At 33.3% G+C, this 25,541-nt stretch overlaps 1 protein-coding gene across 3 annotated transcripts in view; it reads right to left on the bottom strand.

The window, feature by feature from the left end:
• The window catches only part of LOC144973291 (uncharacterized), a 128,864-nt gene that overhangs the window by 68,798 nt on the left and 34,525 nt on the right, over nt 1–25,541 (bottom strand). For 2 of the 3 annotated variants that reach the window (XM_078915558.1, XM_078915559.1), the window contains 2 exons: nt 14,631–14,760; nt 8,315–11,921 (listed from right to left, as the gene is read on the bottom strand). In XM_078915558.1, the coding sequence (XP_078771684.1) occupies nt 11,836–11,921; nt 14,631–14,760 (216 nt within the window). In that variant the 3' untranslated portion in view covers nt 8,315–11,835. Of the gene's footprint in view, nt 1–8,314; nt 11,922–14,630; nt 14,761–25,541 lie in introns of those variants that run through there. The other variant, XR_013645517.1, reaches the window with a different exon arrangement.

Raw genomic sequence — 25,541 nt, 5'->3', positions numbered from 1 at the left:
TCCTTTCCTGGGGTATTTCTAAGTCCTTTGCGAGACTTAAGTATCTTTTATATGCTTCCATTTTTGCAATAAATTAGTTACGATGTTTTATATATATTATATTGACAGGATACTGTTACTGACTGTTTTATTTATTTACACTTACTGGAATGAACTGTTCTATTTTTAGAAATCTCTCTCTCTTATTTCAACTTATTATGTATGTTGAATTTGATGCCTTTTATTGTTATATCTTATAAAGCAATGTGTCAATACAATGCGGAGTTATTATGACTTGTGTCAATAACAATGTGTCAATCGCGTGTACTCTAAACTATGTTACTACGAAAAAGGTATCACCAATGTGTGTGACTCGTCGTTAGTTTGTGTACAATTATTCGCAATGACGCTAATATACTAGAGTATGATAACAATAATAGGATGCCAAAATAATCCCAAGTTATCTATCACTAAATATAACACGACGGCTAGTAGACTCCTTTTATTATTATTTAGTTTTTAAAGACTCACTTTTCAGAACATAATATATAAGTGGTTTTCGGTAACAGTAATATGCCAAAAATGCATTTAAAACAAATCACTATGCAAAACAAATCACGATGTCTATAGTTACTATGTGATGCCCAACTCATGTAAAAGAGAATAATGAAGGATATATTTACCAACTCAGTTCGTGGCTGGGACCTCTCTCTTGTTCAATGGTTGTTCAACAATTGTAATTAGGCATTGAAGAGTGTTTAACAGTGATGTCTGAAATACAAAACAATAAAATATCGTAAGATTTACAATAGTTACAAAATGTGTTCACAACACTGAGTGATTGGATGATAGGTGAATGAATCGTTATGGAATGTAAACATATTGAAAACAATTCATGAATGAGGCAAACAACAAAATGAAATGAGTGATATAATAACAAAGTGGACAAGGAATGAATGAATGAATGAAAAACTGAGTGAATAGATGAATGAATGAATGGATAATGTATGAATGAAAGAATGAAGGGAGGAATAAATGTATGAATGATTGGATAAATGAGTGAATAAACGAATGAATGGATGAATGAATGAATGAATGAATGAATAAATAATGAATGAACAATGAATGGATGAATGAATTTATAAATGAATAAATGGATGAAGGAATGAATCAATAAAATGCTATTCAATTTGAATGAAAGAATGAATGGATAAATTGCTATTCCATTTAAATGAAGAAATGAAAAAGAAAAAAAAAATAATCCTGTAAATAGGGAGTTCAATTAGAATATGATCAAGTGGGGCAATTAAGAGTTTTACAATTTAAACTTTAAAGTTAGATGAAATAGATATAAGTAACTAAATAAATTCAATTCTTTATATGTGTCCCCTCCAAAATGTCATGGTCTCAAGTGAGTAAAGAGCTACTCGACTATGCATAAAATATATGTAGAATGAGGCCCCAGAATTTACTAGTTACTATAAATGAAAAACAATTAACGATTTGTTTACAATGAAATAAAAATGATGATGAAATTTAATTAAAAGAGATAAACAGTGATCGTGGCAGTTACAAATAGAGATATGAATATTTTACGTAACTTATAATAATATGTCAGGTTCATAAGTTTACGTTTCCAGGCAGTTGATGGGCTTGGATGATCTATTCCTCTGATAACAGGATTGGACTCGTAAAATTCCACTTCCAGGCAACTGGTAAGGAGTTATAATGTAGTACAGCGGGCTTGGGTTTGATCCTTGAAGATTATACAATCAAAGTTAAAAGCTCCGGCGTCTTAATGGTGTAGATATAATATCTACAAAGTCCCAAAAGATAAAAATCTTACAATATATATATAGGAATAGAGTGACTGGCCGTCCGGCATAGATTGTGGAGAGAAAGTGAGTGTCGAATGTTAGACCTATCAGCTTTTATAATAAGTGGCTACGTGACAGAATGTAGAACGAAAAGTATTCACTAATTAGAAATTAATTCGAGGGAAGGCTATAAAAGGAAAGACGATCTAATATTAGAAGGTAAAGTTTATCTAGGCCTACCGAAATATAACTGGAGTGAGATGAATTCAGTTCTTAATAAAATAAAATTTAATAAGATAATTGTGAACAATCTTTACTGTGAACAACATGATGGCAATGTGATTACAAATCATTGTGATAAACAATAGTGATGGCAATGAAGCATGATTTAAGTCGATGATATGAAGGTAATTTACTGAATGAAATGAATGAAAATGTAAATGGAATATTGACATTTCAATTATTAATCATAAATGAGTGAAAATTCATAACAATGATAGATAAAGAGAAGATTTCCCAAATCATGAATGGGTATGGTATATATATCCAAACAATACTCAATGTTACATTAAGTTGGGTCATCATGTTTACAAATAAAATTATCGAATTTGTGCGTTCTGATTTGGCATAATTTGCGAGGTAACTAACAGTATGCATGGGAGGTTAAGTTATACCCTTCTCACGTCATTACACTAATCGAGAAAGTAGGTCGGCGTGAATATTTTCACAGCCTGGTATGTGAGAGATACTGAAAGTGTAATTTTGCAAAAATAGACTCCACCTTAGTACTCTACTGTTATTCATTTTGTTATTTCTTATGTACGTGAGTGGTTTATGGTCCGTTTCGACCACAAACTCTTTTAGCAGTAGATATCTGCTGAATGTCTTTAAAGCAAAGACGATGGCCAGTCCTTCACGCTCTATTACAGAGTATCGTGATTCTCTGTCCAATAATTTTCTGCTTGCATATAAGCAAGGCATTAGAGTTCCCTCATGCTCCTGTAATAGTACACCTGCGATGCCCTTATCAGACGCGTCAGTTCTTACAACAAATTCTTTTGATATGTCGGGTAATTTAAGAATTGGTTCTGAACAGAGTAATGCCTTTAATTGGTTAAAGCTATTCTGACACACTTCTGTCCAAACAATTTTGTTCGGTGACCCATTCTTTGTCAGATTTGTTAGCGGTGTCGCGATGTGCGCGAAGTTGTAAATGTATTTCCTGTAAAAATTTAGGAGCCCAAGTACTTTGCGTACTTCTTTTTTTGTCTTAGGTGGTTGCAATTGTGCGATTTTTGTTTGTTTTTCTGTCTCGGGTGTCTGTGTCCCATGACCAACGGTATGATTAATCCTGCATTTGAAGCTTCGATATTAGTAAACATAGGTTGCGACACTGTGTCTCTATCAAAATACTTTTTTAGCATATTTGCATGGAATGTCTTTGTTGTGTTGTTAATTTTAATCTCGTAATTAACATTAGATTTTACTGCTGTTATTTTGAATGGTCCTTTCCATGTAGCTAAAAGTTTACTCGAGTCATCGGGTAAGAGTATTAGTACTTTGTCACCAATCTCAAATTTTCTTGACTTGCTTTTTCTATCGGAGTATTCCTTGTATTTCTCTGCTTTTTTAGTGACGGATTCCTGTGCTAGCTTACATGTATCCTCTATTCTGTCTTTCAGGTTTCTTACATATTCGTAAGCAAACATAATTTCGTTATTGTCCTCCTCATTCCCTTTACAAATGTCGGCTACTATATTGATCGGGCCGCGAGGTGATCGTCCATACATCAACTCAAATGGGGAGTAGCCTGTAGATTCTTGGGGTATTTCTCTATATGCAAATAGGATTGCTGGTAAGTATCTGTCCCAATCATCTGGTTTTTCTGCTGACACTTTTCTTAACATATTCTTTAGAGTGCCATTAAATCTTTCACAAAGACCATTTGCTTGGGGTGGTAGGGAGTTGTGAATGAGTGTTGTATTCCCATGAGTTTCATGGTTTCATGCATCATATGTGATGTAAATTGGGGTCCATTGTCCGACAGTATCTCATTTGGTATGCCTATTCTAGTAAAAATTGTCATCAATGCTTCAGCTATGTGATCCGATGTAGTAGATTTCAATGCTATCGCTTCTGGCCACCTGGTTGCGTAATCGACTAGTGTTAGTATGTGTGTATGGTTTCTATCTGATTTTGTTAAAGGGCCTATAATGTCAATTGCAACTTTTTGAAAAACTTTTTCAATAACTGGGGTTGTCTCTAATGGCAATCTCGGTATTCTGCCTTTTGCGACTCTTCTTTGGCATGTGTCACAAGATTTCACATATTCTCGGACGTCTTTAGTAATTCCAGGCCATGTGAAATTCTCGGATATTCTCTTCAATGTGGAAGAGCTCCCAAGATGTCCAGAGGTTATTGAATCGTGCGCTATTCCAAGGATTTTGTTTCTGTAAATACTCGGTGTGACCAGTTGTTTAGCTATTTTGTTTCTTTTCCTATGTAACCTGAACAGAATATCTTTTTCAATGATGTATTCAACTTTTGATTTCGTCCCTTTGTTTGCGATATTGAAATATGAAGTTAAAGTCGGGTCCTTTTTCTGTTCTTCAATGAACGTGTTCCTGTCGAATTGTTGTGGTTCAAGAGAAATAGTCATTGGCTTCTCTGTTGTCTTAGTCATCTTTCTTGTTTCTGCTAGACAAGCTGTTTCTTGGGTCAATGACCATTCTTTTACATCTGTTGGGTTGTCTTTAAGACCTTTTATATTGCCAACAATAACATCAGCGACGGGTTGGGAAGTATACAGCATTCCACTATTCCTGTATAGTATGGGGTTTCTATGTACACATTAGCTGTTTCAAAGGTTTCGACTGTGCCACTGAATGTGATGCATTGTACCGTTTTTCCAGTTTTGTCTTCGTCATTGATCAAAGATGCTTTTATTCCTACTGTACTGCATCCTGTGTCTCTCAATATTTTGCAATCGGTTCCATTAGCTTTGCCTTCACAAAAAAATAGCGATCCTGATTTGTGAGTTTGTGTTAAAAGTGACATACCTTTCACGCAATACACATTTATATTTTCTCCTGACATTACTCGTGTCTGATTGTTTACACCTGTTTGGAGTGATGCATTTGCAGTTTCTTTTGGATATCCCACGATTTTGTAACATTTGTCTGCTGTGTGGCCTTTCATTCCACAATATTGACATTTAATTATAGGTTTGTTGGTTTTCTTATACTCAGTATTATTGTCAGTGCTATTTCTTGTTTTGTTTTGATAGGGTCGGCTATGGTCTCTATTGAACTGTTTGTTCCATGGTTTGTTACTATGGTCATCCTGTTTCACTTGCGTGTTCCGAGTGATTGATCGGCTCGTCCTATTTGAGTACTGAACTTTAGGTGTACCTGGACTCTGAGCAGCAGCAGCGTAGTATGGTTCCTTCAATGTTCTGCTAAGGGGTGTCAATGGATGTGCGCTGTTAAAGTTTTCTGCGTAGATTTTTAATTTGTCCAAGTTTTCTGGCTTTCTCTCTTTAAAGAATGCGACTAAATCTGGGTTGCAAGCTTGATAGATTCGATTCTTCAGCGTGAGATAGTAAAGGCCTGCAAAGTCGTCTTGTTTTACGTTTGCCAACTCAAGCCACCGATTTAGAAATTGAGTAATTCGGTTCACGAATGTATTAAAGTCTTCTCCACTTTCCGGTTTTGCAGTGTGAAACCTTTCCTGGTAACCATCTTCCGTTAATCTAAATCTTTTTAGTAGAGCGTCTTTAATTTTACCATAGTCATCTGCATCTTCAGTTGTTAAGGTATAGAAAACTTTTAGCGGTTCTCCAGATAAGCAGTTAATCAAGGCTGTGGCCCATTTGCTTTCTGGCCAACGATAACCTTTAGCCTGAACTTCGAATCGGTGTAAGAAGGATTCTAGACAGTCTGAGCGTTCATCGTATGTTGGCATGCGTGGAAGTTTCACGAAAAATTCATCACTATTATTATGTTTTCTTTCATGACCGGTTTTTGTTTTTTCAATTTCCAGCATCATTTGGGTCCTTTTGGTTTCTTCTTCTGCTAAAGCTATTTGTCTTTTTAGTTCCCTTTCTTGGGCTCTTTCTTCTCGTTCTTCTCTGCGTATTCTTTCTTCGTGCTCTTTTTCTTCTCTACGAATTCTTTCTTCGTTTTCTTCTCTACGAATTCTTTCTTCATTTCTTCTCTCTACGAATTCTTTCTTCATTTTCTTCTCTACGAATTCTTTCTTCATTTTCTTCTCTACGAATTCTTTCTTCGTTTTCTTCTCTACGAATTCTTTCTTCATTTTCTTCTCTACGAATTCTTTCTTCTTTTTCTTCTTTTATTTTCTCTTCGCACCATGAAAATATCCTTTCCTGGGGTATTTCTAAGTCCTTTGCGAGACTTAAGTATCTTTTATATGCTTCCATTTTGCAATAAATTAGTTACGATGTTTTATATATATTATATTGACAGGATACTGTTACTGACTGTTTTATTTATTTACACTTACTGGAATGAACTGTTCTATTTTTAGAAATCTCTCTCTCTTATTTCAACTTATTATGTATGTTGAATTTGATGCCTTTTATTGTTATATCTTATAAAGCAATGTGTCAATACAATGCGGAGTTATTATGACTTGTGTCAATAACAATGTGTCAATCGCGTGTACTCTAAACTATGTTACTACGAAAAAGGTATCACCAATGTGTGTGACTCGTCGTTAGTTTGTGTACAATTATTCGCAATGACGCTAATATACTAGAGTATGATAACAATAATAGGATGCCAAAATAATCCCAAGTTATCTATCACTAAATATAACACGACGGCTAGTAGACTCCTTTTATTATTATTTAGTTTTTAAAGACTCACTTTTCAGAACATAATATATAAGTGGTTTTCGGTAACAGTAATATGCCAAAAATGCATTTAAAACAAATCACTATGCAAAACAAATCACGATGTCTATAGTTACTATGTGATGCCCAACTCATGTAAAAGAGAATAATGAAGGATATATTTACCAACTCAGTTCGTGGCTGGGACCTCTCTCTTGTTCAATGGTTGTTCAACAATTGTAATTAGGCATTGAAGAGTGTTTAACAGTGATGTCTGAAATACAAAACAATAAAATATCGTAAGATTTACAATAGTTACAAAATGTGTTCACAACACTGAGTGATTGGATGATAGGTGAATGAATCGTTATGGAATGTAAACATATTGAAAACAATTCATGAATGAGGCAAACAACAAAATGAAATGAGTGATATAATAACAAAGTGGACAAGGAATGAATGAATGAATGAAAAACTGAGTGAATAGATGAATGAATGAATGGATAATGTATGAATGAAAGAATGAAGGGAGGAATAAATGTATGAATGATTGGATAAATGAGTGAATAAACGAATGAATGGATGAATGAATGAATGAATGAATGAATAAATAAATGAATGAACAATGAATGGATGAATGATTTATAAATGAATAAATGGATGAAGGAATGAATCAATAAAATGCTATTCAATTTGAATGAAAGAATGAATGGATAAATTGCTATTCCATTTAAATGAAGAAATGAAAAAGAAAAAAAAAATAATCCTGTAAATAGGGAGTTCAATTAGAATATGATCAAGTGGGGCAATTAAGAGTTTTACAATTTAAACTTTAAAGTTAGATGAAATAGATATAAGTAACTAAATAAATTCAATTCTTTATATGTGTCCCCTCCAAAATGTCATGGTCTCAAGTGAGTAAAGAGCTACTCGACTATGCATAAAATATATGTAGAATGAGGCCCCAGAATTTACTAGTTACTATAAATGAAAAACAATTAACGATTTGTTTACAATGAAATAAAAATGATGATGAAATTTAATTAAAAGAGATAAACAGTGATCGTGGCAGTTACAAATAGAGATATGAATATTTTACGTAACTTATAATAATATGTCAGGTTCATAAGTTTACGTTTCCAGGCAGTTGATGGGCTTGGATGATCTATTCCTCTGATAACAGGATTGGACTCGTAAAATTCCACTTCCAGGCAACTGGTAAGGAGTTATAATGTAGTACAGCGGGCTTGGGTTTGATCCTTGAAGATTATACAATCAAAGTTAAAAGCTCCGGCGTCTTAATGGTGTAGATATAATATCTACAAAGTCCCAAAAGATAAAAATCTTACAATATATATATAGGAATAGAGTGACTGGCCGTCCGGCATAGATTGTGGAGAGAAAGTGAGTGTCGAATGTTAGACCTATCAGCTTTTATAATAAGTGGCTACGTGACAGAATGTAGAACGAAAAGTATTCACTAATTAGAAATTAATTCGAGGGAAGGCTATAAAAGGAAAGACGATCTAATATTAGAAGGTAAAGTTTATCTAGGCCTACCGAAATATAACTGGAGTGAGATGAATTCAGTTCTTAATAAAATAAAATTTAATAAGATAATTGTGAACAATCTTTACTGTGACACCAACAAAGAGGAGAATATTTCATGATATTTTAGAAACCCAATAATAAAACTAGATAGTGATGATAAGAGACATTTATTTAATTTGATTTCATTGAATTTAAGCGGAAATTTTAGATATTTCTTAAATTTACTTATTTAAGTTCTGTTCGGGTCATGGAGAGACACACTGAAGACGGTCATCACACCAGTACAAATGAAATATGTCGAATTTGTTGTGAAAGAGTACAGAGCCGTGCTGAGAGGATTAAAAGACTCTAGACGTTATCAACAATTGACTATAGTTATAAATGTGAAATTCTGACATATTTGAATATTTCAATTTGCAAGAAATGTATCTCACTGGTACATAATTTAAAGAAATGCGATGCAGGTATTGATACCTTTGGTTCAATGAGAAAACTCTGAACAAGAAACAATACTTAATGAAGTGAGTATGATCCTAATCTTTCACCAGTGATGTGCTATATGCAGTCTATATGGCACACAAATTAAAAGAGGTGCAAGTCAAGTACATAAAAAAAGTAATGGGCATGGATATCTCAAAAATAAGGTTATGAAAATTATAAGAACTCTTTAAGATTTTCTTAGTGTATTTGATTGTCTTTAAATGAGTGTCCTTATATAACAAATTTTAATGGAATTCTTATAATTCGTTGATTCTGGGATAAATATACATGAATCACATTTGACTATGTTTCTGGTTTATTAAAAAATGTCTATTAAGACAATGCTGTGATTGGATTTCAGTTTTACCTTACTCAAAATCCTTACTTTTACGTACAGGTGAACTGATATCTCAAAATCGCCTCAATCTACTGGTATAAAATTTATATGTCTACATTCTACAGATATTCAACATTATTTCCATTACTTTTTTTTTAATCTTAAGTGTTGAACATGTTAAAATATTCTCTTAAAAATTTCAATTCACTTAAATTTATGTATCAATTTCATGGGTTATCCTTCTTGCTTTTTAACAACGTCATAATTATGATTAAATAATCAATGAAAAGTCTGTTAATAAAACTGTTTGGTAGTATAAAAATATTTTTGCTACACTTAATAACGGCAATACTACATTAGTTTGAAATTCAGAAAAAATCGATCAAAACGGCGAAAAAATTGTCTCCCTCTCTGTGTAAAGCTATGACTCATCATCACTCGACTGGCTAGATTTACCTGGCGAACTAAACTGAAAGAAATAAACGCCTGTGAGTAATAGTAAGATAATCAAGACATTAGCATAAAATAACAAAGTTTCAAAGTTTATTCAATCTTAGGCTTTCGCCAATAAATCTACAATTTGATGACAACATACATGAAAGTGGGGGAAAAAATGGTAAATGGTAAATGGAACCAAAAAATAAACTGATACACAACACAAAAAATACAACAATCGTAATACCATCAATACGTACAATAATAATAATAATAATAATAATAATAATAATAATAATAATAATAATAATAATAATAATAATAATAATAATAATAATAATAAGAAGAAGAAGAAGAAGAAGAAGAAGAAGAAGAAGAAGAAGAAGAAGGAGAATAATAATAATAATAATAATAATAATAATAATAATAATAATAATAATAATAATAATAATAATAATAATAATAATAACATTACTACCACAACCATCACCATTACCACCACCACCATTACCATTATCACTACCACTATCACCATCACTTTTACTTTTCCAATCAGTTTTTCTCATTTAAAAAAAATAAAAATTGATACCCATCACAACAGACCTCCTTACTACGAAAATTCCCGTAGAACTACGGCTAAATCCTGAGCTGGATATAATAAAGGTTTTTAATTAAATGTCATTTCTTGAAAACGAAGTTCTGGTGCCAGAGCTATCACATAGAGTTAAAAATATTTTCCCCCACGCATTATAAGGACAAACTGGTGATTTTTAAGGGTAGTTAAAATGTCTACGATGTTATTTACCCTGAAAACTACTTATTACATGTTCCTATTTCAAATAGGCAGGTCTGCTATGATAAGTATCAGTTCCATAGTCAATAAAAGACAAACAAAAATAACTTTGATTTTAATCAATAATCCATACAAGTTGATGACAACATACATGAAAGTGAGAAAAAAAGGTAAATGAAACCAAAGCATAAAATGATACCATAGATAATCATAAAAATACAACATTGTAATACCACCAATGCCAATTGTTCCCTTACATAAAAAGTTGTTCAATTATTGAGAACATAATTCTTTTCAAGAAAATTAAAGACATAATCCTTCATACTTTAAAGGGCTGATGTATGTGCAAACGGGTCGTTTGAAGAGGTCTCACAACATATTTTCTTATGCTGTCGATCACAGGCACGTTTTCAAGCTTTCGATAAATATGGAGTAAATTTCACAACCAGCAATTTGGCCGGTTCTGGTAAAAATTGAAATTAGAACAAAATGCCATAAATTATGACCCCCAAGAGAACATTTCATGAGGCGTCTTCATGTTTTCCGATTGGACGCGCTCGACGTGGACAAATTTGTACACGTCGGACGCATATAATCTTCGTTGACAATATCTTTATCGCTTTAGAATAATATTAATAATATTATTATTGTTTATTAAGTGTCAATTTCAAATAATATACTGATACACAAAAGTAACGCACCATTGTAAAGCTATCACTACAATCTTAATTTTTTAATTATTTTTTTTTACACCTGTGTTTGAAAAGATCTCATCACGACTGAAAAACGATAAATAATCACAACCTCAAAGTTTGATTTTTGTTAATGGAAAGTGTGTGTTCGAGGCGCAAAAGTTGATTGGCAAAGAAGCGGTTGACCAGGGCGAAAACTCTACGGGTCCTACTAATTGCCTTCCGGAGGCCTAGGGAAGCCGTCCGGAGGTCATGTAAAGCATTTTCAAGTCATCCGGAGGCCCTCAGAGCTGTACGAAGATTTCCAGAAGCGGTCCGAAGGATACGCCTTCCGAAAGCTCCTCGTGCTGGCATTCCTTTCAATCAGTCCTACTAATCGCCGTCCGGATGCCTAGAGAAGCCGTCCGGAGGCTGAGGTGATCTAAAGCATTCTCAAGCCATCCAGAAGCCCCCAGAGCTGTACGAAGCTTTCCAGAAGCCGTTCAAAGGGGAGACCTTCCGAAAGCTCCTCGAGCTGGCATTTCTTTCACTCTGTCCTGCTTATTCCCCTATCGTTGTAAATTTGGATTCATCTTAAATCAAAATTATTCATCTTCCAACATTGAAATAAAGTTTGACACCAGATTTCAATTAAATATGTTAATCTTCATTAAAAGAAGTGGTGCGTAACTTTTATGCATCATTGATATTTATGATAATAAAACATGCATGATTAATCCATTTCTCCTTTTGATAATAAATACATTTTTGTTGTTGTCGTCGTCATCATCATCATCATCATCATCATCATCATCATCATCATCATCATCATCATCATCATCATCATAATCATAATCATCATCATCGTCATTGTTATCATTATCATCAACGCAGAGTTAATCGTATTGAAGGCAGGGTTAATCATACTCTGCGCCAACGCTCACGCTGATATTTCCAGGATTGACACGGGTGGCATGATACCATATGTTGGTGTCCATGACAACTGATGGATTAGGCAAGCCATGTCACGGAGGAGGGGGGTACATAGGAATAGAAAAAAATCAGATGAATTTAATCAAATTTTAAAATCATGTAATTTAGACAAATAGATAGTCAGCTTCTACACTCATTAACAATTCAGAAAAAATAAATAAAGGTAATAAACATTTTGCACCAATTCAAGATCTAAGACAAAAACCTGAAACATTTTAAAACAATCATCTACTGAGAAAAGCCAATAGATAGATAAATAAATAAATAAATAAATAAATAAATAAATAAATAAATAAATAGATAAATAAGTAAATCACTCCGTAACTATCTCAACAGAATGACAAAATCCAACATGATCATTCGGGTCGCCAAGCGTGAAGGCTGTGAACATGTATATTAATATTAATATTCACAACAAGAGGAAGCGATCCAATAGGGTAATCATATTACGTTCAAATCCACAACAGACGATTATATTACATAATTGTATCGAGACCTTGAATAAAGAAACTATGTAAACCTTTTGCTATCCTATGCTAATGCAGACCCACCTTTGACGAAAAATTCGTAGAATGACGAAATTTTGGCTTCAATTTCAAAACTACATGAGCTTTTATAAATAAAATGTAATATCCACTAAACGTGCTCAAAGATCCCACACACACACACACACACACACACACACACACACACACACACAGAGGAATATATTATATATATATAATATATATATATATATATATATATATGATTATTGATATTGTAGTTCAGAAAGTGCTCTATAAATGCTCTATAAATTAAAATAACAATTCAGATTAGCATATTAAAATGAGTGAAACACTGGATTCATGTGAGTCGTTTATAACTCATTTATATATATATATATATATATATATATATATATATATATATATATATATATATATGAGTGAGAGAGAGAGAGAGAGAGAGAGAGAGAGAGAGAGAGAGAGAGAGAGAGAGAGAGAGAGAGAGAGAGAGAGAGAGAGAGAGAGAGGAATTGCTGTTTATAATTGTCAAATTTCGTCTTGCCTCCTTTTATAATTTTGTTATTTCCATTGCTGTTTCTTTTTTCTTCTTACAGATCGGCCTTATTTTTGAGCTGTCATTATCATATATTATCATTGTTACCAGTAGCTTCTAATGGTTCTCACACTACTATGTTATGACGATCGACTCAATCCGCAAATTCTTTACCGCATTTGTGCACTGTTGCAAACCTGCCCGGAAGCTTCGTCACAACAGCACACCGTTCAACTAGATGCTCTGCGGTTTCGGGTGTGGAAAGTCACCATTGATGAAGTGATTTTGCGTTAGTCAGGTTCTCGACTGAAGCCGATTCGCTTCTACCCAGTGTCTCCTCTTACTGGTGGAGAAGCCTGGCAACTGCTCATTGAGAGCTGGCTTAATAAGATTAAGATCATCGATACCGAATTATGTTTCCCGATCCAATTGATGCCGATGACTTTTCTGGGCAGTTGTCGAGGGAATGAGTCTGGACTATTCAAACAATTTTTAAAATACACTGCATTCCACCAAATGATTATATTACATCGATGACGTGTGCTATCCTATATAATTGATTTTGTTCTATAGATGGTGTGTGCTTGGCTAAAAAACAAAAACAACTCACAATATTGTCATCTGTAAATATAACCGACCAACAAACAAAACTATGTGTCACAATGAACGTTTATAGTCTGACATATACAGTTTAGTGAGAATTACTTGTAAAAATGGATGTCAAAAAAGCAAAAACAAAACAAAACAAAAAACGCAGATAAAACAAAACAAAAAACAAAACAACAATAACAAAGACCTGAGTGACGTAACTTCGTTCTATCTAAATTTAATTCCATAATATGTGACTCTCTGTCTACACATATGAATCTTGGGTTTAATGTCTATATTTCCTAGGGTGGGGAATAAATACAAGCCCTTACATTACAACTATTTCAAAGTTCGTATTTCGATGTCATTAGGATCAAAAATTGTTTTTTTTTTTCTTAAATTGACCTTTTATATAGCGCAATATCCACTAAACGTGCTCAAAGCGCTTTACAAGGGGTCCATGACCAACAGCTAAACTTAACATGTAGGACGAGACATGACGCCTGTTAGGCGATATTACATTTTTTTTCGGACATAGACAACGCTGTTAACGGCCAGGTACTCATTTTACACCTGAGAAAGGTGAGAGAATGTGAGTAAAGAGACTTTTCCAAGGAATCAACTAGACCACAAATCCGCACTGGAGTTCACTTTATGGTCCGTTTCATCCCGACATAATGCCGTTTTGAGACATTGGGTCACATATGGAATTTACTAGAGTTTTCTCAAGTTTGGGTTGTAATAGGATTCAATAGTCTGGTGTCACGTCCGCCCAGCAACGAGCAGCTTGGTTCTAAGCAAAGAAAATCTATACTTTTTATGCTTCATGCTGGCTAGAATTTTTTCATATGTCATGTGATCAGAATGTATAAAAGTTTCAAAAATTGATCAGATTTATCATGTTTTTTCCCCTCTGGATACACTTTTATGCTCGTCGGAGAAGTATTTCATAAGGGCGTCCGCCATTGTTACGATAGTTTAGAACCAATTATTAAGTTACTATGCGTCGTTTCGAGGAAAGTGGCGTCACGACTATTGAACCCATTTTTTGTTATTTCTAAGTTGTCTAAAAATCTTAATTTAAACGTACATATATCTCCTTTCTCAACTGTGACCGCCATGTCGTGACACTGGCTCCTGCACTCGTGAGGTGGCTTTATAAACCAAGTTTTACTACCGGATACCTGGGCTTGCCATGATGGGAATTCGACATGATCAACCTGCAGAGTAAAAGTGTAAAAATGATCAATTAGAGAGCAGGCACAGGTGTAAGATAAGAATCTGAAAAAGTATGAAACGGTGCCAGACAAAGAAAGAAAAGTCTGAGGTTCTATTCCCAGTCCAGGAAGGATGATTTTTGGTAGGTTTATATTTTTGTATTTTTCTTACTAGTTTTGTCTGACACTGTATCACTTCATATCACAGCATATCACATCACACCATATCATATCACATCATATCATATCACAGCATGTTACATCAAAATAATATCATATCATATCATATCATAAAGTATCATATCAAATCAGATCATAATATCATATCAAATATAATATCATATTATATCATATCATATCTTATTATATCACATCATACTGTAACTTTCTTAGGATTTTAAATAACCCAATGCATATATTCTCAAAGTTTCGCCCCATTCTTTTACGGTTTTATTCTCCCAGCACAATTAAAGGTTACCATCTGCTGTAATTAAAAGAACGCCTAAGTATGACACTGAATAAATTAACGCCCAGCGGATAGACGAGGGATGCCATATGGCTGAATAATTAATCCACGGTCCGGCTGATCAAAGCGCCGTAAAATTACCCTAGGATTACGCAATTTATTACCGATGCCCCAGCCATGACTGACGTACGCGGAATATGATTGGTCTCGAGCAGATGACCAGTAACATCCTGGCACTAACCATTGGATTCTGGGATTGACTAAACTCCCGTCATATTTCTATATAAGCAAAGACTCAGCTAATTCGTTCTCTCTCTCTCTCTCTCTCTCTCTCTCTCTCTCTCTCTCATTCCATCGCTCTATCACCATCATGGTATTCTAGTGACCAACTTGAAATTCTATTTACCGAGCAACATTGTGTGGACAAGAGTATGAAACAAATATATCAATCTTATAGCTGTGGATTTATGTTGTGTTTTGATTAATATGTGTCATTTAAAACTAGTATATGTAGTGAGTAATAATTAATATATTGTTTTCGCCTGGGTCGTAAGTAGACCTATAACCTATAACATAACAGAAATCGATAACTTATGTGAATGATAGAAATTGATAGCTCATGTTATTATAACAAAATATTTCATTGACTCTCTTTATCTATATATGTATATATTATTGTCTATGTATGTATGCCTTCAAATGAATGAATTACATTACATGAATTACATTTACAAATGTGCTATCGCAAAAACGCGATAGTACTATTATGCATTTATATGTATTGATTCCTATGCTCTCATTGTTTACTTATCTTTCCCCATCCCACTAACCTACCCGTTAATTTGGGATAATGGCTAACAAAATTTAGATCATTGGTGATGTGAAGGGTTTGTTAATTGGAAATCCTCACGACATCACTGCTCATAAGGAATATAAAAATGTTGGAAAAAGATTTGCTCCAGTATTTTCAGAGATCGTGTTACCCCGCAAACGACATTTGGTTACACGTTGATCCAGGGCTGAATTTATCAAGTGACCACTAGGACAACCAGAGTATGAATAAAAGACTCTCCCATAAAATAACCAGGCAGAAGCAACCTTAACGCCGCCATCAGTCACATCCAAACAGATAAGGGACCAATTATAATAATTTGAGAAACGGACAATTTGAAGAGATGAAAATGAACTACCCATAGCCTAACTTTAATTAACTAGAATGTACTATTATTCTTTTGGCCAAATTATGTGTTAACGTGTTATTGTGTGAGGCAATTATATTGATTTATATTAAAGTATTTCTGCTTTAACGGGGATTAATACTTACCTTCTGAACCTACCTATCTTTATATAACGTACCAATAATCTACCACTACTTCTACTTCCTATTTCTTTAAACTTAAACATTTTCTTCTGTCTGTCGAGTTGTGGGGAACTTTATCCCGAATATAACAGGTTAAAAGTGGCACCGGACGACTTATGTCTTTGGGGAAACTATCTGACTCCTATTTGTCTATTCCTATTTGCCAATTCTCCCATATAGACGCGACACATAACATATCACACCATATCATATCAAAATAATTTATATCATATCATATCATATCATATCATATCATATCATATCATATCAAATCAGATCAAACCATATCATATCATATCATATCATATCATATCATATCATATCATATCATATCAAATCAGATCAAATCATATCATATCATATCATATCATATCATACCATATCATATCTTGTCTGAAAGGCTAATGGGAATAATTCCTCTGTGACATTCATAAGAATATGTAATAATAATAATTTTTAAAAACTATCACCAATCAATGCATACATTTCATTGCATTCAATACAATAAAGTGAGAAATATTCATTATACATCAGTCAAAAACAAAATTAGTTCCAGGTTTGAGAATTTTTACCAAAATGAGGGTAGTCTAAATCGATCGACATTTGAAGGACAAGTTGAACTAATGAATTATGTTATTATCGAAAGCTTTTGTTTGAATGTGAAACATCTAGCCAATTGGATTCAATTATCTGATGTCACGTCGCCCAGCAACGGCCGCCATCGTGTTTCTAAACAAAGAAACTCGGTTCTTTTTATTCTTCATGCTGGCTAGAACTTTTCATATGTCTAGTGATCAGAATGTGTAAAAGTCAAAAAATGATCAGATTTATAATGTTTTTTTTTCCCCTCTGGATTCGCTTTTATGATCGTCGGAGAAATATTTCATAAAGGCGTCCGCCATTGTTCCAATAGTTTAGAGCCAGTTACTAAGTTACCATGCGTCATTACGAGGGAAGTGACGTTACGATTATTGAAGCGTATCACAGATCCTTAAATGACATTGATAAATATTAACGCTATCAAGGGGAGGAGGGGTATGGGCTCTTTGATTAGAAAATGTATGGTATCAATCAGATACAAGGCATTAAGCAAATCGGAGCTAGTCGTCTGTCTGCCAGATGTCAGACACGAATCATCAGCTTCGTTGGGCGCATTCCACGTAATTCTCTAAGGAATAGATAACACTGGCGCAGTATATTTTCACTTGTCAGTAGACACTTGCGCAGTTTTGTTTTGATTTGTTTTTGTTTTTTAAGTTGACACCTGAGCAGTTATTTTTGTCTTTATTATTCAACTTTAAGGCAGTTGGCTAAATAACACGAGAATTGATACTTTCATTTGTTTTAAGAATACACGTAAACGCCTATTTTGAGGGTGAAATTGATAGAAAAGAATAAAATGTGATCAAAATTGCATAAACATATCTTTCAAAATGGGGATTCAATTTATGCAAAATATTAAATTTTCACTGTAACTCTTTAATCATTTTGCGTCATTGGTTTGAATGGGCATTTACAACTCAAAGTGCTCCGATTAGGGATTGATCTATAATGGATTCCTAGAGGTTAATTGGATAGAGGATTGGGCACAATATAGATAAACTTAGTTATTATTATTATCATCATCATCATCATCATCATCATCATCATCATCATCATCATCATCATCATCATCATCATCATCATCATCATTATTATTATTATTATTATTATTATTATTATTATTATTATTATTATTATTATTATTATTATTATTATTATTATTATTATTATTATTATTATTATTATTATTATTATTATTATTATTATTATTATTATTATTATTATTATTATTTGTATTATTATTATTATTATTATTAGTGTTTTCATTATTATTATTATTACTATTATTATTATTATTATCATCATCATCATCATCATCATCATCATCATCATCATCATCATTCTAATTATTATTATTATTATTATTATTATTATTATTATTATTATTATTATTATTATTATTATTTATTATTATTATTATTATTAGTATTATTATTATTATTATTATTATTATTATTGTTATTATTATTATTATTATTATTATTATTATTATTATTATTATTATTATTATTATTATTATTATTATTATTATTATTATTATATTATTATTATTATTATTATATTATTATTATTATTATTATTATTATTATTATTATTATTATTATTATTATTATTATTATTATTATTATTATTTTAAAAGAGTATTTGGATTGGTTTGAAATAAATGTAATCGAGATCATCATGGACAAGAAATAAAGCTAGTTTGAAATAATATAAAGAAAAGTAAAGATAGAAACGAAGTGAATTATATATTTGATAGCAACTGAAAACATATAAAACTTCATGTAGCAATGTCAAACATATCAATTGAATGAGCACGTATTAACCTAAACTAAAAAGAACAATTCGCTTGTGAGGACAAAACTCCTGAAAAATCTCGTGCATGCGTTGGCCGGCATCTGATAAACAAACATATCATGCGCTTAATCCTCTCCTTAACAATTATAGGAAAATCGTTACATCGTTACGATACAACCAACATTTTTCTTATTCAAATTTCTTATGTACATCATAAAATTTAAAGAAAATGAACAGTGTGTTGTAGAGCATGTTTTGCTAAAGAAATAATGTATCGTAAGAATTTTACTGCTATTGTGTTTGAATGATATAAAGTCTATTTTGTGTTAGTTGGGTGTGAAGTTTTGGGGAAAATCGTGAAAATGACTGGTAAGGAGAGAGTTTAGTTAACTGCCGTACCCTGGAAAGACACGTATTTAAAGATTTGGCTAGAAAACCCGTTCTTCAAATATCGCTTGATTAAAATGACCCTAATCTTGGCAAAAGCTCTCAAACTTCGGACCTCGGGAAGCTTTACAATGGATTCTGTCCTTAGAGGAAATTAATCTGCAGGTGCGATCATCATGTCATCATGAAGGCTATGAGATCATAATCCGTGTAGGAAGAGGACAAACGTATGTGTGCAAGGCGTAAGGAAACGACGAAAGTGGTGAGATAGTGAGAGAAGATAAGTTAAGAGAAGATGAGTAAAGGGATATATATATATATATATATATATATATATATATATATATATATAATATATATATATATATATATATATATATATATATATCCTTTCTTTAAAAAATATAGCATTGTGGAGAACATTGTGCTTATTTGAGTCAATAAAAAAATTGATACGGCGCACAACTCTACTGAAAGATTTGAAAATTAGAAATGTATTTTTTACAGATAGATAAACAGATAACTTGATTTCCTTTTATAATTTAAAGTCAGTTTGAAAGTTCGTTGAGTCAAACAGATAATATCGTAAAATATGTACCGACGACACTTGGCTCTCAATATCAACTAATTTTGCCACTGTAAAAAGTTGTCAATTTGCGTCATCTATTTATGACATCAAGTATTATTATTACTTCCGTTGTGTTGTTGATTTAGCGGTGATCAGTTTTGTTATCTAGTAATATGTTCTAATCGCGTGTATGTTTGTGTGTGTGTGTGTGTGTGTGTGTATGTTTGTGTGTGTGTTGTGTGTGGTGTATACATGCTAAAGGGTGTGTGTGTTGGCATTTTTCAGCAAATCGTGGCATTCATAGTGATATTATTCACTTGATCACATGAAGGTATTTCAGTCGCCATTTTGATTCTTTTTTTACTATTTGGGTTAGCTCGAGAGGTTAGTCATAAGTGTTATTAAAGGTGCTAGGGTGTTTGTTTTTCCATAAGTTAAGTAAAGGGGAGACATTCCGAAAGATCCTACATCCCCAGTATTCTTTAAATTTGCACTTTCACCGTTGATATTTTGTCAGGCATTTATTTATTCAGTTTGTCATTATATAGAAGTACTTTAAAAACTCTAGAACAAACTTTGATAGATTTGTGAAAGTTTAAAATTTCCTAATTTGACCATTGTTTTGATTTTCGGCCGCCATTGTGATTTGCTAAGTATTAAAAGGTACTACAAAGCAGTCCGAGAGTTGTTTTTTTTCTATTAGGGTTAGCTCGAGAGGTTAGTCATAAGTGTTATTAAAGGTGCTAGGGTGTTTGTTTTTCTGCCCTCATTAAATGATGGTGAGTACAGTATCGAATGAAAATAGTTCTTTCCCCGCGAAATTGCGGGCTTTTTACTAGTATATATATATATATATATATATATATATATATATATATATATATATATATATATATATATATATGTATATATATATATATATATATATATATATATATATATATATATATATTATATATATATATATAGAGAGAGAGAGAGAGAGAGAGGGGGGGGGGGGAGAGATTTTATAAATTAAAGGAAAACAAAATCAAAAACAAACAATACACAACGAAAACAACAAACCAGAACAAAAGCAACAAAACTAGGATGCATAGAATGGAGACAAGTGGCATATCGTATCGTAGTATCTATGTATCGATATATAAATATCGAACCATATCGATTTCAAATTGCCACATCGATATCAAAATATATTATGCTCGAGTTTATCAGGGCTGCCAGATGGCGACGTGCATAGCCAAAATTGGACACACCGAGAATCATTTCTTCAGTTCTTGTTCTTATCGACTTATAATGATGGAGCCAAAATCAACACAAAATCAGAATCAGTATACATGAAAATCAATGGAGAAACGAACTTTTAACGAATAGAGTGGTTAGAGGTTGGGGGGATGGGGGGGGGGGGGGCAAGTACCTATATTCATCAAACTTTTTTTTAAATCGATTTTTTATATATCGACGTGTAATTCCTTTGCATCGATAAATATAGATATATCGATATATTAGTATCGAAATATCGTTATCATATCGATATCGAAAATTTAGATATCGCCCACCACCAGTGACAAGATCGGACAACAACTGGTCATTATAAATTAATTTTACATCGTGACGGAGCATCTCAGTCAGCCCACCACAAGCATTTTAAAGCTATAAATTGTAGGCGAAAAATGAAGACAAGGCATTTATATGCCACTATTGTATGCTGACTTAAGGCCCAACACAGTCAGGACGTGGGTAGCAGGAGGAGGCATCGAGCAGGAAGTTGCGTGCCGAATCGTTCGTGGAAACGTTCCAGTTTGTCACAGACCCAGTTTGTCTCAGGCTGCAGATTACCACAAGTTGGCCTTAGACTCAGATGCTTTCTTTGCCTTCCTTTGTGAGACGTAAATTTGATGTATGGGTACTTAAGTTTTATGTTGTCCTGCATATAGGAAAATAAGATACAACTCTGTAAATATTATTGTAAGGCTTCTCATAATTCCCACTTGCATATGAATATGTTTTTCACACAAACTGTGTTTATCTGTTTCTAAACTTTTAAAAGAAGCATAATAGGCTTCAACGGTCGTGATGTCACTTCTCTCCTAATGACGCATGGTAACCTAGTAACTGGTTCTAAAATATCGGAACAATGGTGGACGCCATTATGAAATACTTCTTTGACGAGCATAAACGTGTATCCAGAGGAGAAAATCACTATAAATATGATCATGTTTTGACTTTTATACATTCTGATCACATGACATGTGAAAAAGTTTTAGCCAGGGTGAAGAATGAAAAGGTCCGATTATCTTTGTTTGGAACCAAACTGCTCGTTGCTGGACGGACGTGACATTAGACTATTGAATCCTATTATGTATTGAGAAAAGACTCATGAAGAAGATGTTCTGATTAGACCAGAATTGTTTTTATTGGTTGTTTGGTATTGCTTGGTGATGAGTTGTCACTCTTTGTCAGTTTTCGTCACTCGTTATATTATTTTTATCATTTGCTGTGGTTATTTATAATTCTGTCCAATGTCGTCATTGCTATTGTTATTTATAATGTGAACATGTAGTAGGGGGAATTAGGTCCCAAAAAACCCATTGAATTGTGCAAATCAGGGTTGAAAGTATGGAAATTACATATGTTGTAGAATATAAAAAAATCCTATAATTTATGATATAGAATTTAATACAGGGGTGAATATTATAAACATTTCGGGGTTGTCTTTCACCTAAACTAATAATCTATCCTTCATCATTGACCTTGTTTTAAATAATTACTTTCTGTACTGTGAAGGGCCAATACTTTATATTGAGCAGATTGCAGTGGCGTGGGGCTATTGGATCGAATGGTGCCAGGCACCGTACCAATCTTTTAAAAATCATTAACAGCATAATTTAATTAAAGGTAAAACCGAGAAATTTTAACTCCACTGTTTTTCGCCAACTCGCCAACACTATACTGCCTTTTTAGTCTCCACTCTATTCAAGTTTCCGAATCACGCACTGCGCCGACTCGTGTGTTGGTGACATCACTGCGCGAAGTAGTGACTAAATCAAATACCGTGTGGTGCAAAGCAATCCAAGCTCCAGTTAATGCTCTATCCATTAGTATCGCTACAGCTGATTGAGCGAGAAACTGGGTCGAATTATACTATCTTCAAATAGCGGAAAACCCCTCGACTTGTGCCAGGATCTGAGAGCTCCACCGTTGGACGGGGGGATTCGCCAAATTAGGGTAACTTGGGCCATCCAAAATATTACATTAACTGTCAAAAACACTGATCATTGTCAAGTTTATTTGTAAGCAGCAAATAAAGACAACATAAAACTTAAAAATATGACATATCACCCCCCCCCCCAACTCTTTTTCACGATTATTGAATAAAGTAATTCTTTGCAACGAAGCATTGTGGACAAATTTACCAACATTTTTCTTGCTTGTAGTTCCGAGTTGATGGTTACGTGTGTATGAGTGTTTATTTGTGTGCGTGTGTGTGTGTGTGTGTGTGTGTGTTTGTTTGTTTGTGCGTGTGTATTTGTGTGAGTCAGAGAAAGAAAGCGAAGATTGTCAACAGTTATACTTTGGTGTGTTTTTAGATTTTTTAAGTACTTAAGTGGAGTAATTTTTTCTTTGTGATGCTTTAAGATCTGAATCTACCTTTTAATTGTGCAATCATTAATCGTAGTCCACTGATTTTCATTATTTGAGATATACTTTGAAGTTTTGTTTGTTAAACAATGAATTGCAATGAATCAAGTTGACTCTTTACTTCACCGACCGTTTGGGAGATTGACACTAGATGGCAAATTAGAAATAAAAAGACTAGTTCCTCACCAACCAACTGATTATGAATTAACACAGGTGTGGAAATCTCGAAAACGCTCTTTTTCAGTGACATGGTATGACAGACATGAATGGCTCACAGTTAGTTTAGAAAAAAAAACGTTTCTTTTGTTTTTATTGTCTACTTTTTACAGATACAACAAACACTTACAAATCATGGACATCTATAGGCTATAGTGACCTTAACCACTTCCATCGTAATTCTTAACCTCCTGAACGTTGTTTTAGCACCCTTAAAAGAGTGAAAAATTGATAGTAAGTATACACTAGTCAAGAGACGAAAGCAATTGACGTTTCAGGATTTCTCATCTAAATTTCATCTCCGTTTCCCGAGATATCAATCCCAAATACAGATTGACAAAGGCTATGGTAATTATACCTTTTATTTACAAAGACGAGGGTTATGGACATTTTGGGTTTCCTCTTTATCTAAAGTGATAATTTATCCTTCATTATTGCGTTGTATTATTTTTTTCACTGTTCAGATCCAATGTTCTATAATATTGATCAATATAGTGATTGAGATGATTGTAGTGATATATTTCAATCGCCTCAACTTTAGTGATATATTTCAATCGCCTCAAGCTTCCCAGCCTCAACTTTCCCAGGATTGTAAATAAATCAATACACAATCCTTACATCTACTCTCACACATTGCCAGGTGTTAATCGTTATCGCCCGTGGTATAATTAAAAAAGGCCATGTGGATAGCTACAGAGTTGAGACCGCATTTAGACTTTCACTTCTCACCTATATAATGTAAACATGTGCGAGATTATGACTCGTAACGGGACGTAACCAACCTAATTAGAATTCACCAGCGTATGGACGCTACAGTTTGACACCCAGACGATTGGTCTACATACAACAACCAATGATAAACCAGGCCTACCCACATCCTGGAATATTGTTGGCTCTTTGAGATTTTCCAACTCCCGACGGAAACCCTTATAAGATAAGGCTGGGAAGAAAAACGGACTCTCTCCATTTCATCTACTTAGAGCTCACTGCTCTATAGAAACTCGAAAATCCTACATAGCGACAAACATGTGTGCACGAGGGTCAGTGATAGATTTACATTGTGTTACCATTAATTAATGCAATTAAACTAGTATGTAGGAGTGATAATTAATATTGTGTTTTCGCCTGGCAGTAAGTAGTCACAACCAAAAATTAACAGGAATCAATAACTCATAATTGACACTAATGCTTCCTATAAAAATATGCATTCACTATCTTTATAATAATCTTCAACACACAAGTGAAGAACGCAAAACAAGAAAACGACATATTACTTGGTTCAACCCACCTTTCGACAAAAACGTCAGCACAAACATTGGACAGCAGTTCCTAAAGTTAATTGATACACACTGTCCAAAAACCAACAAGCTACATAAAATTATCAACAATACTACCATAAAAATAAGCTACTCGTGTATGCGCAACATAGAACAAATAATTTCAAGCCACAACAAAAAAATATTAATAAACCACGAACAAGAGCAAAACCCACCCACCAGAAAATGCAACTGCAGAAATAAGGAACATTGCCCGCTAAACAAACAATGTTTAGAATCAAGTTTAATTTACCAAGCCACAGTCACCGAAACTAAAACAAACATGCAGGAAAAATGTGTAGGACTAACGGAAAATAATTTCAAAACAAGATACAACCTCCACACCTCAAACTTTAGAAACACTAACAAAAAAAAACAGCCACAAAACTCAGTGAACATATTTTGCGATAGCACATTGGTAATTTAGTT

The sequence above is a fragment of the Berghia stephanieae genome, chromosome 5, assembly GCF_034508935.2.
Source record: "Berghia stephanieae isolate SIO BIC M18660-M18661 chromosome 5, UCSD_Bste_1.3, whole genome shotgun sequence".
NCBI classification, from domain to species: Eukaryota; Metazoa; Mollusca; class Gastropoda; order Nudibranchia; family Aeolidiidae; genus Berghia; species Berghia stephanieae.
This window is presented reverse-complemented; position numbering and strand designations above follow the sequence as displayed.